Source organism: Meriones unguiculatus, chromosome 1 (genome assembly GCF_030254825.1).
Source record: "Meriones unguiculatus strain TT.TT164.6M chromosome 1, Bangor_MerUng_6.1, whole genome shotgun sequence".
NCBI lineage: Eukaryota > Metazoa > Chordata > Mammalia > Rodentia > Muridae > Meriones > Meriones unguiculatus.
In genome coordinates this window covers 114063435-114075688 of record NC_083349.1, presented here as the reverse complement: position 1 = coordinate 114075688, position 12254 = coordinate 114063435, and the positions used below count along the sequence as shown (strand labels likewise).

Here is a 12254-nt window from a genome sequence, read left to right as displayed (position 1 = left end):
GTTCATCTAAGTTCTCTTTCTATTAACTTTAAAGCTTCAAAGGAGGTCCAGAATTTTTTCTCTCCAGCTTTTTATGGTGCTCACAATGGAATCAGGAATTAGAAGATACCCATAAAATGTGAGAGCTGCTCAGTACTCTGTATGTTAGCACACAGATACCTGGATGCCTTCAATATACTATGTAGGTGTGTCTTGTCCACTAAACTTTAAACCCCTCAGGTGATGGTTTTCCAGGCAATAGAAATGAACTGATTAACTTGTTAAGTGAGTTGACAATTAAATAGCTCCCAAGATTATTGGGTTAAAGGTTCTGCAACTTCCACAGGTCATTTGAGAATTTGCTTTGTAACCAATTAAGACCTACCTGGACACTCCAATCAGCTGTGGCAAGAGGGATGCGATTGCGTCATCGCTGAGACCCCTCAGCTCAGTAACCAGTTTATTGAAGAGGTTTGCTCTCTGAGCGTTCTGCTCTGAGACAGACAGTTTCTTCAGTTCTTGAAGGGTTTTCAAAACAGCCTCAGCCTGCTTTGGGGGTGATGTGGACTTGGTGCTCTCAAAGGCCAACCCCACCTTCTTGGTACCTGTGAAAAGAGACATGTCAAGGGAGTTTTACTTTTGTATGTAGCTCAATATTTTTGTTGAATGAAAACTAGAAATGGCGCGTAGATATCAGCAGAGGGGAAAAGAAAAGACGACCAGTTCTCAAGTCTTATTAGACATCAGATTCTGAGCTGGATGTTTTCACTCACTCATCATAGCCTTCTTGAAGGTGAATATTCTACAACCAAGGACCATGCATGGAGATAACCTAGAACCCCTGCACAGATGTAGCCCAAGGCAGTTTAGTGTCCAAGTGGGTTCCATAGTAATGGGAACAGGGACTGCCTCTGACATAATCTGATTGGCCTGCTCTTTGATCACCTTCCCCTGAGTGGAGAGCAGCCTTACCAGGCCACAGAAGATGACAATGCAGCCACTCCTGATGAGATCTGATAGATTAAGATCAGAAGGAAGGAGAGGAGGACCTCCCCTATCAGTGGACTTGGGGAGGGGCATGCATGAAGAAGGGGATAGGAGGGGAGGCGGGAGGGGCTTATGAGGGGGATACAAAGTGAATAAAGTGTAATTAATAAAAATAAAAAAATTAAAAAAAGACAGGAGAACGGGAATAAGGTGAGCAATTCAATTCAGTAAATCTTCAAAAAATCTTATTTTTTTAAAAATGTGTATCTCTGTGTGGCATTGTGTGGATAAATGCAGGAACCCACAAAGGGCAAAAGAACCCTTGCAATTAAGAGTTTCAGGAAGTTGTGAGCCACCCAGTGGTAGTGCTAGGAACTGAACTCAGATCCTCTCAAAGAGTAGCATGTGGTCTTAACTGCTGAGCCACCTCTCCAGTCCCATTTCTATGGGAATTCTTACCCAAGAACCTTCTACATCTGTGAGGTCAACCTGGAGTTGAATCCAAGCTTGTGTGAATCTGGTATCAGATACCCTAAAACCGTCCTGTGCTATACAGGATAAGCTCAGTGCTCCTCACCATCAGTTCTTCCACTTGGACCTTTTAGCAGTGCATGGAGAGGGTCTACTCTCCGGGCCCGGTTAGCAGCTATGGAGTTGACTTTGGTTAGATACAGGCACTCATTCAGTGACCGAGACTTCCTGATTAAGTATGCCTTTGTGTCGTTCCCTCTAGGGCAGTGGTTTTCAACCTTCCTAATGCTGTGACCCTGTACAGTTCCTCATGTTGTGGTGACCCCAACCATAACATTATTTTCGTTGCTACTTCCTAACTGTGATTTTGCTACTTTTATGGACTGTAATGCAAACACCTGTGTTTCCTGATGGATTTAGGTAACTCCTGTGAAAGAGTTGTTTGACCCCAAAGGGTTAATGACCCACACAGGTAGAGAACCACTGGCCTATGGGATGGACATATGAGCAGAGGTGACTCCACCCTCTGAACTCACAGGCTCTACCAACCAAGAAAACAATAAAAGAATGTATAGGTGCAGATGTTGAGAGAGTGGCATACCAGGCATTGCTGGACTGGGGTTAGACTAGAATTCTCTAATGTTCTTTTTAGCTGCACAGATCAATTCCTTGGAGTACTACTTGGCCTGACTCTGAAGTTCCTTTCCTGATGGCCCCGCATGATCTGGCATGAGTCTGAGTCTTGTAGGATGTGTGAGGTTGTCAGTGCTACTGGAGTTATGTCCTTCAACTTAGACTTTCAGTTTCTTACTCATAAAATACCAGACAGTTGAAGATATCGTTTCCCTTCCTTTTGTCCCACAACTCCTTGACACCCTGAAGTGCTTTCTTGATAGTTGCAGTCCGCTGACCATAACACCAGAGTAAACATCACTTATTGGTCTTCAAGCATTTAACAGGGACCAGACGAAGTGCTAAGCCATGAACAGTACTCAGTCGGCAGATTTCTTGGCACTCAGGGCACATAAAGTCTTACCTTCACTGAAGAAGCGACTGTTGGTCTTAGGTGTGCCTTCAAGACTCAGTGTCTGTTTAACCTGTGTCATGATCCCGTACTTATTCCTGGCAACACAGGAAGTACACTGCATTATGGGTGACTAGTTCTCAAGAAAATGCTATTATTTTCAAGTTGAAAGGTCTTCATCTATTCTTCTGCCCCAATTCTGTCCACCTCTCAAAGGATGTTGAAATACATCCATCTTGATCCTCCAATGGGTAGTGTCCACCTCTCCCTGCTCACACTCATTATATTCTCCACCAGTCTAGAATTCCCGGAGGGTTAGGACTATAGTGAAGCCCTTAAGCTTCTTTCTTTCTTTCTTTCTTTCTTTCTTTCTTTCTTTCTTTCTTTCTTTCTTTCTTTCTTTCTCTCTCAGCACAGTTTCAAGGATATAGCAATTATCTAACAAATTCTAGTCAAATATCAGCTTTTAACATGGATTTGGATATATAATTCTTCATCAGAAAATACTAAATCATTCTCAAAGCTCTTTCTAAGTAGGGCATCATACAATGAACAACTCACACTTTTCTGGATCTACAAGCCCCGAGACTTAGATACTATTTGTTGGTTTCAAATTGGTCCACATGCTTGAGACCTTTCTGGCAAATTTCCTGTTATCTTAAAACCTGGGCAGAGTTGCCTCTGCCTTATACCTTTCATGGCTTCCTCTAAGCCCAACCTATTCTGGCACTCAGGAGGTGCTCAGCTCCATCAGCCCACTAAATGATGAGCACTGAAAGCAGCAGGTGACCTACTTGTAGGAGAAAGGCAGGAAAAGATGCTGTTCATTGCAGTTGACTTCAGACACATGTTTCTTATTGGGGTCCAGGGTGTACTGGCAAGATTGGCTGCTGCTGATAAGAGTTGATGAGGTATAGACCTGTGAACAGGATCAGAGGGACACATTTTGGTCAGCCCCTGGGATTTCAAGCTGACACTTGTGCCAGAGGGAGTAGTAGTTAAGGAAGTAGAGGATGGAAGTCTGCAGCATATGAGAACCCAGTGAAAGGAAGAGAACTCAATATTTGACCTCTGCTAAAGGGACACAAGACAGCACACTCAAGGATGTAGCTCTTCTCGTTCCATTCCAACAGAGTGTCTGTCATGTATAGCATACGTACCTTGCATCCTATGTTACCTCCCATGCATATGTACACCACACAGCTTCCGTTTCTATAAGTTTTTCTTTTCAGGTTTCTTCTACATCTTCCATGACTCTGCCCGTGAATACGTGAATGGCAGATGCTCGATCTTTCCCCAGAGCAGACCTGGGGATGCTTCTCTGCACAACTCAGATTTTACCCAGTATAGTATGAAGGACCCCTTAGTGGCATATGTGTCAACTCTGTTGCCACATAGGCTGGAAGCACCTTGAGGAGAGGCTGTCCGTGGTTCTTCTGATTCCCTCTTTCCTTTCTTCCTTCTGTTTCTCTCTCTCTCTCTCTCTCTCTCTCTCTCTCTTGCTCAGTACAAGGATGAACACAGAGCAAATTCTAAGAAAAGATGCCAAGCCAGTGCATTGGTCTTGTCTAACTCTGGCTCTCATGGTCATCAGACCATCTCTTTCTAGCTGCAAGGAAAATGCCCAGGAAGATCAGCAGGGATGGCAGGAATTGTTCAGTAGTTAATGTTGATTGAGACAACCTGTGACTCATGTCCTGGGATGTGTTACAGGGACAGGGCACACTTAAGCCATAGAACCTTGAGCACTGAGGTGTAGCACTGAGGTGGTTAGCACTGAGAGCGGGGAGCATAGGCAGGACATAGAAGACTTAGCTCTAGTCAGGCTCTACTTGGGGTGGAAGTACAAGAAGCCGAGACCCAGTCATTCATGTCACTCCATGGACTGTGGGAGATGAGAGAACATAGGCTTGGGAGTTGGATGGGGAAGAGAAGTGACAGGTATGTCATCTCAGGGATACACAGGTAGATGGTTGTTGCTGTGACAGAAGGACGGAAGGAAGGACCAAGCTCTGCTGCAGGAGTCCAGAATCCAGATACAGTCCTGTTAATTTATAACAGCCCTTCAGCCTCGACAGCCCTCATTTATGGTCCTTGGGGTCCCACTGAAGTCTACATAACAGATAAGCTGGGCAGAGATTCTCAGTAGCTAGAATATTCCAGAATTTCCCTAAGAAGGCCATTGCTTAGTGTAGATGATGATGTGGTGTGAGACTCACCGAGCCTTTGATGAGGGCAAGAGGGCTGACACCTGTTCTGATGGGCCGGAAGCCATCACACTGCTGCAGGTTTCTCTCTGTGGATATTTCTGTAGCCACAGTCCCCTTTCTTGAATTCACAGTAACCTGAGTTGAGCAGTTTCCATACACAGTATCCTGTGGGAGCCCAAGATATGGTCAGGTACACTCAGTGTGGGAAAACACTACCAGGTGCTTGAGAGGGGCTGGGAAAGACACCTGGGTACAGAGGCAGGAGAGCTATGGATTGGGGAAGTTTCTTTTGCTCCCAGGCAGAGGGTATGTAGCATTGCTGGCCAGATGGTGTTGTGGGGAGCAGACCCACGAGGGAAGAGTGGTCCCAAGTCAGGGCCAGGAAGGATGAGTCTCTCTATTGTCCAAGCATAGTGGAGTCAAGAGCTCAGACGTGTTCTTGTGTCTGAAGTACATTGAATTCTCTCTAAGGTTGATTTGAAATATTCTAACCTTTCTGGTGTCTAAAATACACAAGGCTTTCCTGTGTTATATGGACATAGGAAAAAAAAAAACAACCTTAACTATAGCAAGTGGAGTGGCTAAGAGTCCTAGGAAAAGCTTTACAATGAGATCCAGCACCATCAATTTGTTCCAGATGGTCCATCAGTAAACTCTGGGGACATGGGAAATTGTGATCCCTGGTGTTCATACCAATCCAGGGTTTTCCATGTAACTGCTATATAGCCCATCAAGGGACAATTTATTGTATCTAAGGGGAGACTCTGACATGTGAAGAAGACTTTGAAAGGCCACTGTCATCAGCTTTTAAAATTCTTATCAGGAAGGCACCTGAAACACTCTACCTAGCAGTGTATCAAAGCAGATGCCGTGACCCATAGCCAAAAGTTTGGCAGAGTGTATGGAATCATATGAAGGAAGGAAGAATTAGTATATCCTAGAGGGGACAGGGAGCCCCACGAGGTCCAAATATATCTGAGCACAGGGGTTTTCTATGAGACTGTTTATCCAACCGAGGACCATGCATGGATATAACCTACAACCCCTGCTCAGACATAGCACATGGTAGCTCAGTATCCAAGTGGGTTCCCTACTAAGGGGGACAGGAATTGTTTTCTGACATGAATTCATGAGCTTCCCCTCCTCCCTGAGGGAGGAGCAGCCTTGCTAGGCCACAGATAAGGACATTGCAACCATCCTGAAGATGCCTGACAAGCTAGGACCAGATGGAAGGAGAGGAGGACACCCCCTCTCAGTGGACTCAGAAGGGGGCAGGGAGGAGATGAGGGAGAGAGGGGAGGAATAGGAGGGAAAGAGGGAGAGGGCTATAGTTGGGATACACGTGACTGTATAAAATTATTTAAAAATAAAAAAAAATATAAAAAAAATTCTCACCAGGAACAACACTTGTTTGTCCTCTTCTGTCTCCAGGGGAACCAGGAGGGCAGAAATGATGCCCCTTTTGATGTTCAGTATGTAGTCAGGCTCATCCTTGTCAGGGTAAAGAACAATCTGTTTCCCTTCAGGAGTGGCCAGCTTGAGCTCATACCTGTCCAGAAGAAAGAAGGCAAATGCTCACAGAAAAGCCCTTCTTTTACTGTGATCCTGCAAAAGGAGCCAGGGGCACAGGAGGCTCCTCGGTGGTTCCTCTTTGGACATGTTTTCTTTATACATATGGTTACTTTCCCCATGCATTTTCCCAAGTCTACAAATATCTGTCAGTCTTCTCTTATTTTTTTCTCGACTTCTTTTCTTTCTTTGCTTCTCTCTCTCTCTCTTTCTTTCTTTTTCTTTTTAGCTCGACTCATCCTTCCCTGTTCTGTTTCCCATGTCTTCTTCCCTTTTCACCCTTTCTCTGGACATCTTCTTGTATCCTTCAATGTCATATCCTGTTCATATGACTCTATACATTCTTTTGTGGCTGTAAACATGGAGATTTTTGTTATGTTTTACACAAATGACATTGCATTATGTGTGATTTCTTCATCTTTGATTAATTTATACTCATTTAATTATGCTCTGGGGACACCTGAGTCATTTGGTGTAGCTCCACTAGAGTCATTACTAAAAGCTATGCAGCACTTCATTCCTTCATTATATATCGTTCCTTAATGGTACCATTCAAGAGCATTGACATTCTCTCTTTCTGGATTTCTTTTGTGGTCACAAAAATGATATTGAAATAAACATCCATATGCATCTGCTTTCACACATGGCTACTTTTATTTAGATGTGCCAGAATCACAGAGACGATAACTGTTATGTCTAAGTATAAATATGATCAACTGTACTAGGTCCTGCCCCATGCTTTCATTTCTACAACCTGATATACTATTGTTTCCTGTAGCAATGGGTACCGCCTCAAGTTTTGCAGCATAATGGGTATGCAGTGAGAAATCCTTTTGTAACACACCATTTGCATTTGTTGACTAACTAGTGAACTGGAGCTTCTTTTCATACAATTGTTGGACAGTCATTTTTTTAATTCAGTCTCAGGACAAGATGGAAGGCTGGGCTAACTTTGATCTTAGGGGCTGCCTTCCTCCTAGAGACTATTGAGCTGCCAAGGGTCTGGCTGCATCTGCTCTAATTAAGTCCACAGGAGAAGAGGACCGGCCCCATGTCTCTCCCATAACTCTGAACCTCTCAGAACATTCTAGACACAGCAGTGCAAGCCTGGGAAGTCCTTGTGGTCAAGAGGAGGAGTCTCTTGTGTTTAAAGATGAGAAAGGACCGAAGAATAGCTGGCACTTTCTCCTGCCACTGCAGTTTTCCCCGTACACCTAAGTCTCTAATGTCTCTAATAAAGTAAGGTGTGTTGATGGAGCAGTTTGGTTTATTTCTCAGAGAAAGGACTGGGTCCTGGCATTTAGAAAATCCAAAAACAGGTAAGAGAAGATTTTCCTTTGCTCCCGACTTTACAACCCAGTACATCTGCCTGTATTCCACACACTTAAGGCTTCCTAAGCTAACTGGTGCAGGAAAAACTTGGGCGGGTGTTAAAATTACTTGAAGATCGTTGCAGCACTGTCAGTGATGTGTTAGAAAAGATGCCAGCTATAAATGACAGCACTGGTCTCCAGGGCACAGTGGCTGCATAGCAGTCGTGGGCAGGAGACGGCTAAGGTCCTGCCTGCCCTTTGTCCTGTGTTGAACAGATGCCCCACCCTCATAAACACCCAGGGGACTACGCAGCATTTACGACTGCAGAGCAGCAGTTCTGCCTGATCCACCCCGAAGACCCTGCAGGCGTCATCCTTGTTCAATTCTCTAAACAAGATCTTGCTTGTTTAAACAAACCATCCCAGCTTTATAGTCTCAAAGTGCTTCAACCATGAGATCTGTCAGAAGAACAATTTAAATGATAATCAAGGGAACTTGAGTAGAGTTAATAATACTTCCCTCTTTTCGATAGATGCAAGAATTCCACAGTACCCTGATCAATGAAGGCACTGAATACAAATGCCAGCACTCACAGGCACGCCTGACACGGGCGCACACACTCATTTCCTCACACACTCACACACATGCATACGTACCAAGATCAACTCAAACAGCATCCCCAAAGCTCAGACGCTTGGAGACACCAATCCCATGCCTTACCTGGACATGGCAGTTGCAAACTCTTCAGAGTTCTTGGTTCTCTTCATCAAGGCCTTGCCCTCAGGGTTGAAGCCATACACCTCTTTAAGGGTACACTGGCTGGTCCTCATGATGAAACTGCAGAGTTGGGGGACCTCCAGCTCCACCTGAGGAAGGAAAGTAGCAGTGCATTGAGGTTCTCCAACCAGAATAGGAGACATCCCTGCAGCCCAGCCTCTGATCAGGACATGGAGGGAAAAGTTTCTGGGAACAGTGTAATGGAGTTCCCAGAAACACATGGGCTAAACACATCTCATGTGCCCCCATACCTAGGCTTATATTTCTTCCTCCTATGTTAAAGAAGTTTCTTATGTTTGCCCCTATGCATGGGAAGGAGAATGCCCTCATATTGGTTTAAATTTACTCATTTTACTTAGAAAGAATTTTGGGGGTTAATGCTTAGAAGAAATGCATAGTAGAATGAGCATTAAAAAAAAACACAAAACAAACAAACAAAAAATAGCAAGCAGGAAAAACGAATGTTTTCCTGACATCATTTCCTAAAACTGTATCCACAAGAGCCAGATAAAAATCTTCATATGTGTGCAGAATTGAAAGTGATCGTTGGTTGTGTTCTGGAACTATTCAAAGTCCTTTCTAGCTTGATGGAGAAGCTCTACGTTTGTGCAGTCTAATGCAGCAGCAGGAGACACAAATGGATGCTGGCTATATTTCAATGAGTGAGAATGAGAATTGCATTTTAAGTTTTATTCAACTTAATGCGCATTGTGGTTGGCCATACTGATCAGCACTATGGCCTAAGAAGGAAGAGAGCAGCTGTGCAAAATGGATTTCTCTTCCCCGCTTGGACCTTAATAATAGACCTTGGTTATACTTTATGTGCATAGACCGGAGTATGACAAGTCCCCAAATAACTAACTAACTTTTCATTTTAATGAGACAAATGTTAAATGATTCTCCATATTGTTTTTGGCATCATACATGCTGAACGCCCAGCATTCTCCAGCAATGACCACCTTCTTCTGTGCACTCCCTGGGTCTCTCTCACGGTCAGATCTATTGGCCAATCCTGCTGGCCTACAGACCATTCCCTGCTATTACACACTGGAGGCTAATGGGAGAATAATTAGGCTGAGATTCCTCCCCCTTCCCTGGCGGTAGCCTTCTCATTCAGGTGGATTTTTTTTGTCACTTAAGGTTCTAGATGTGCTGGGAACTGCTAGAAGGTTCTCTGAGGGGCCCCTGGTGGAACAAGGCTGGATCCCAGTTGCATTTCCTTTAGCCCTTGTCCTCTGTACCTTGCAGTTGATCCTGGTGGCGCTTCTGGAATCGGCAGTGCCCCTGACGCCGCTGGCGCTTTCAGCCTCATAGCTGTACATGTACTTTCGGAGGTGCTTGAATCGAGTTGCATCCTCTGAAGTGAGGAGAAAAATAAGTCAGCCCTGGAGATGAAGCAGCTCTCTAGGGCAGCTGCTGCTGAGCAGAGAGGACTGGGCTCAAGTTACTCGTGGTTGACTTCACATTGTATTTGTCTTTATAGATTTAACATAGGCGCTGTTTGGGCTGACTCTGATGTTTAAATTATTTGGGATTCCTTGAATAGATCATCTAAAGCACATGAAGGGGAGGGCCAAGCATCAATTAATGGAGCTACAAAAGCCCGTCGGAAGGCCCTTTAAAAAATCAAGTTATCAAAGGGACACCGCTAAGTGTTTTCTCTGTTTAAAGATGCTATCATCATGCTCATCTTCATGAGCCTGCGAAATACCTGAGACAAAGTTAATGGTTAGGGGTATCTGATTGACTTTTAGACCGCACCCTCCCCCCTCCCCCGCAAGAAGAAACTTCTGGAAGATTCCACTGTGCTTGACAGAAATTTTGTGATTTGAGAAAAATAACTGCGTAGGAACCCGGATGTAGTACTGTCATATGACCACCAGATGGTGGTGCTGCCCCATCAGAGGGGAGGCTAGTCCTGGCGCTCTCCGGAGGACGCCAGGTATTGCGGCAAGGCCTTGATCCTCTGACCCCTAGGATCTGGTAAATAGGAAGGGGTGGAGGGGTCTGGAGTTCCGCACAAAGGTTAAAGTCGACATTTCCTCATGCCCACATACTCTGAATCAATGATTAGTCGGTGATAAACAGCACAATAATGTCTCTCCACAGTCTCCTCCCTACCCCACCACCAGAGGAAGCCTTCGAACAGAACAGAAGGGCAGGGAAGAAAGGGCCTATATCCTTTGCCGGAGGAGACCGGGTGCCCAGAGACTCAAAACCTTCGCTTCCAGGGGTCAGAGCAGTGCCCCCTAGTCTGAGCATGAGGATGCTAGATGGGAGGATGGCCCGTGGGTGCAGAGGAGACTGTCTGGAGAGGAGAGCAAGGGTGGGAGGTGCCCAAGGGGTCTAGTAATGAAGTGCCTTACTTGGACAGTTCAAGCTGAAGTTTTCCAAGACTTCATCTTCTGCAAGAGAAAAAGGAAACCTTGGCTTTCCGTGTTTTCCAGCGGGTTCCAGGGGCTGACAGGAGGGACCCCTCGTAGGCCTTAATTATTTTAGGCCTATCCAGAGCCTTCTCTCTAATTCTCCCATCTACAGCTGTCACCTTAAGCCCCCGAGGAGTTACCTGCTAGCTCTAGCTCTCATCACCTCCTTCCCCAGGACTTCTGGCTGCTGCCCTCTCTTCCACCTGGCCCTTGCTACCTAGCAGTCACCTGCCACCAATTTCCACTCCCCGATCTAACTGGTGGCTTGAAGCCGCCACGCAGTGCTCTGGTCCCCACGCTGGCTTTCACCCGGGCTTCCCCTGTCACTCACGAGCCCAGGCGCTGGTGTCCAAGAACAGTAGCAGGAACAGCAGCAGCAGCGGTGGCCGCAGGGCAGGCTTCTGAGAGCCCATGGCCGGTGGATGGGTGAGGTGGCTTCCTGCCTGTGGCCTGGCCAAGGCCTGGCGCCGCTGCTGGCTCTGCAGGGTCTTCTGAGGCGGCACCCAGGCAAGTACTTTATCCGCCGCAGACACTGATGGGAATGCCCGGCTGCCTGAAAAGCGCTCCATTTATAGGAGGCTCTGGCTTAGCGAGAATTGCCAAAGGTCCAAAGGGCATGGCCCGGACCTGTTTGCTTTTCCATACAAGCTACTATCTGGGTGGCTAAGACTGGGTCTGACAGGGGTCTCCCTGCTGGTTCAGCAACCACCACCTGGGGCTTTTTCTCAGAGCATGTCTTTTCTCAGGGGGTCTCAGGCAATGGGCGCTGGGCTTATTGTCTTATAAGCCTGTCTTCAGGAGACAAGTGCACCTTCAGGGGGTAAGGTACCCTGCTCCTGCTCTGACCGTGGAGTGCTTTAGAAAACTGTTCTTAATGTCCCGGTGGAGGCATCTTCCTAAGTTCCTTCTGATTTTGGTGGACTCTGGTTGTGAATAAACAGTCGGGTCCTGACTGATTTAGCCAGTACAGGTGGCTGTGAGGAGGGAAGAGAAAAAAAAAAAAAAAAAAAAGGACAACCTGGGAAGTCCGCTGAGTGACTAGGTTTGGTGTCCAAGTCTCTCAGTAATCTAGAGAAGAGGGGTCCCAGAGCAGGCCGGTTCCCCAGAGTTCACTGTGGGCAATGTCAGTCACACTGATGGGAGACTTATGGGACTGTGACAGCCTGGAAAGGTGAATGTCTGGGCTGGGCTGTGTTGTCAGAGTACCTCCAATCTATTTGTGGCAGCAGAGGGGGGATAGGGGATGAGCCTGGTAGAGAGGCTGGGATGTAATGTCTACAAACTGGGCATCAAGGACAGATCTGACAACACAGATGCAGAGAAGACACTGAGATGCTTGGATGCCCAGAACCATCTCTAGAGGAAAAAGCCCAGGCCTCTAAAGTACTGAGTTCAGCTTTCTTCTCTTTACTTGATGGCCTTTAGAAAGTGTCCCTTAGGCTGGGGTTCGGCTTCTGTTCTTGTATGCTGATAGGGTCCAGTGCACAGGTACCACAC

The 12254-nt window shown here is 46.1% G+C and overlaps 1 protein-coding gene across 2 annotated transcripts in view; it reads right to left on the bottom strand.

Moving 5' to 3' along the window:
* The window catches only part of Apob (apolipoprotein B), a 36889-nt gene extending 25592 nt beyond the window's left edge, over positions 1–11297 (bottom strand). Inside the window, exons 1-9 of one of the 2 annotated variants that reach the window (XM_060365608.1) lie at positions 11089–11297; positions 10698–10736; positions 9573–9688; positions 8275–8420; positions 6067–6220; positions 4681–4836; positions 3256–3380; positions 2474–2559; positions 365–584 (exon numbers count right to left, since the gene is read on the bottom strand). In XM_060365608.1, the coding sequence (XP_060221591.1) occupies positions 365–584; positions 2474–2559; positions 3256–3380; positions 4681–4836; positions 6067–6220; positions 8275–8420; positions 9573–9688; positions 10698–10736; positions 11089–11170 (1124 nt within the window). In that variant the 5' untranslated portion in view covers positions 11171–11297. The remainder of the gene's footprint in view (positions 1–364; positions 585–2473; positions 2560–3255; positions 3381–4680; positions 4837–6066; positions 6221–8274; positions 8421–9572; positions 9689–10697; positions 10737–11088) is intronic. The other variant, XM_021654304.2, reaches the window with a different exon arrangement.
* Positions 11298–12254: the final 957 nt, after the last annotated feature.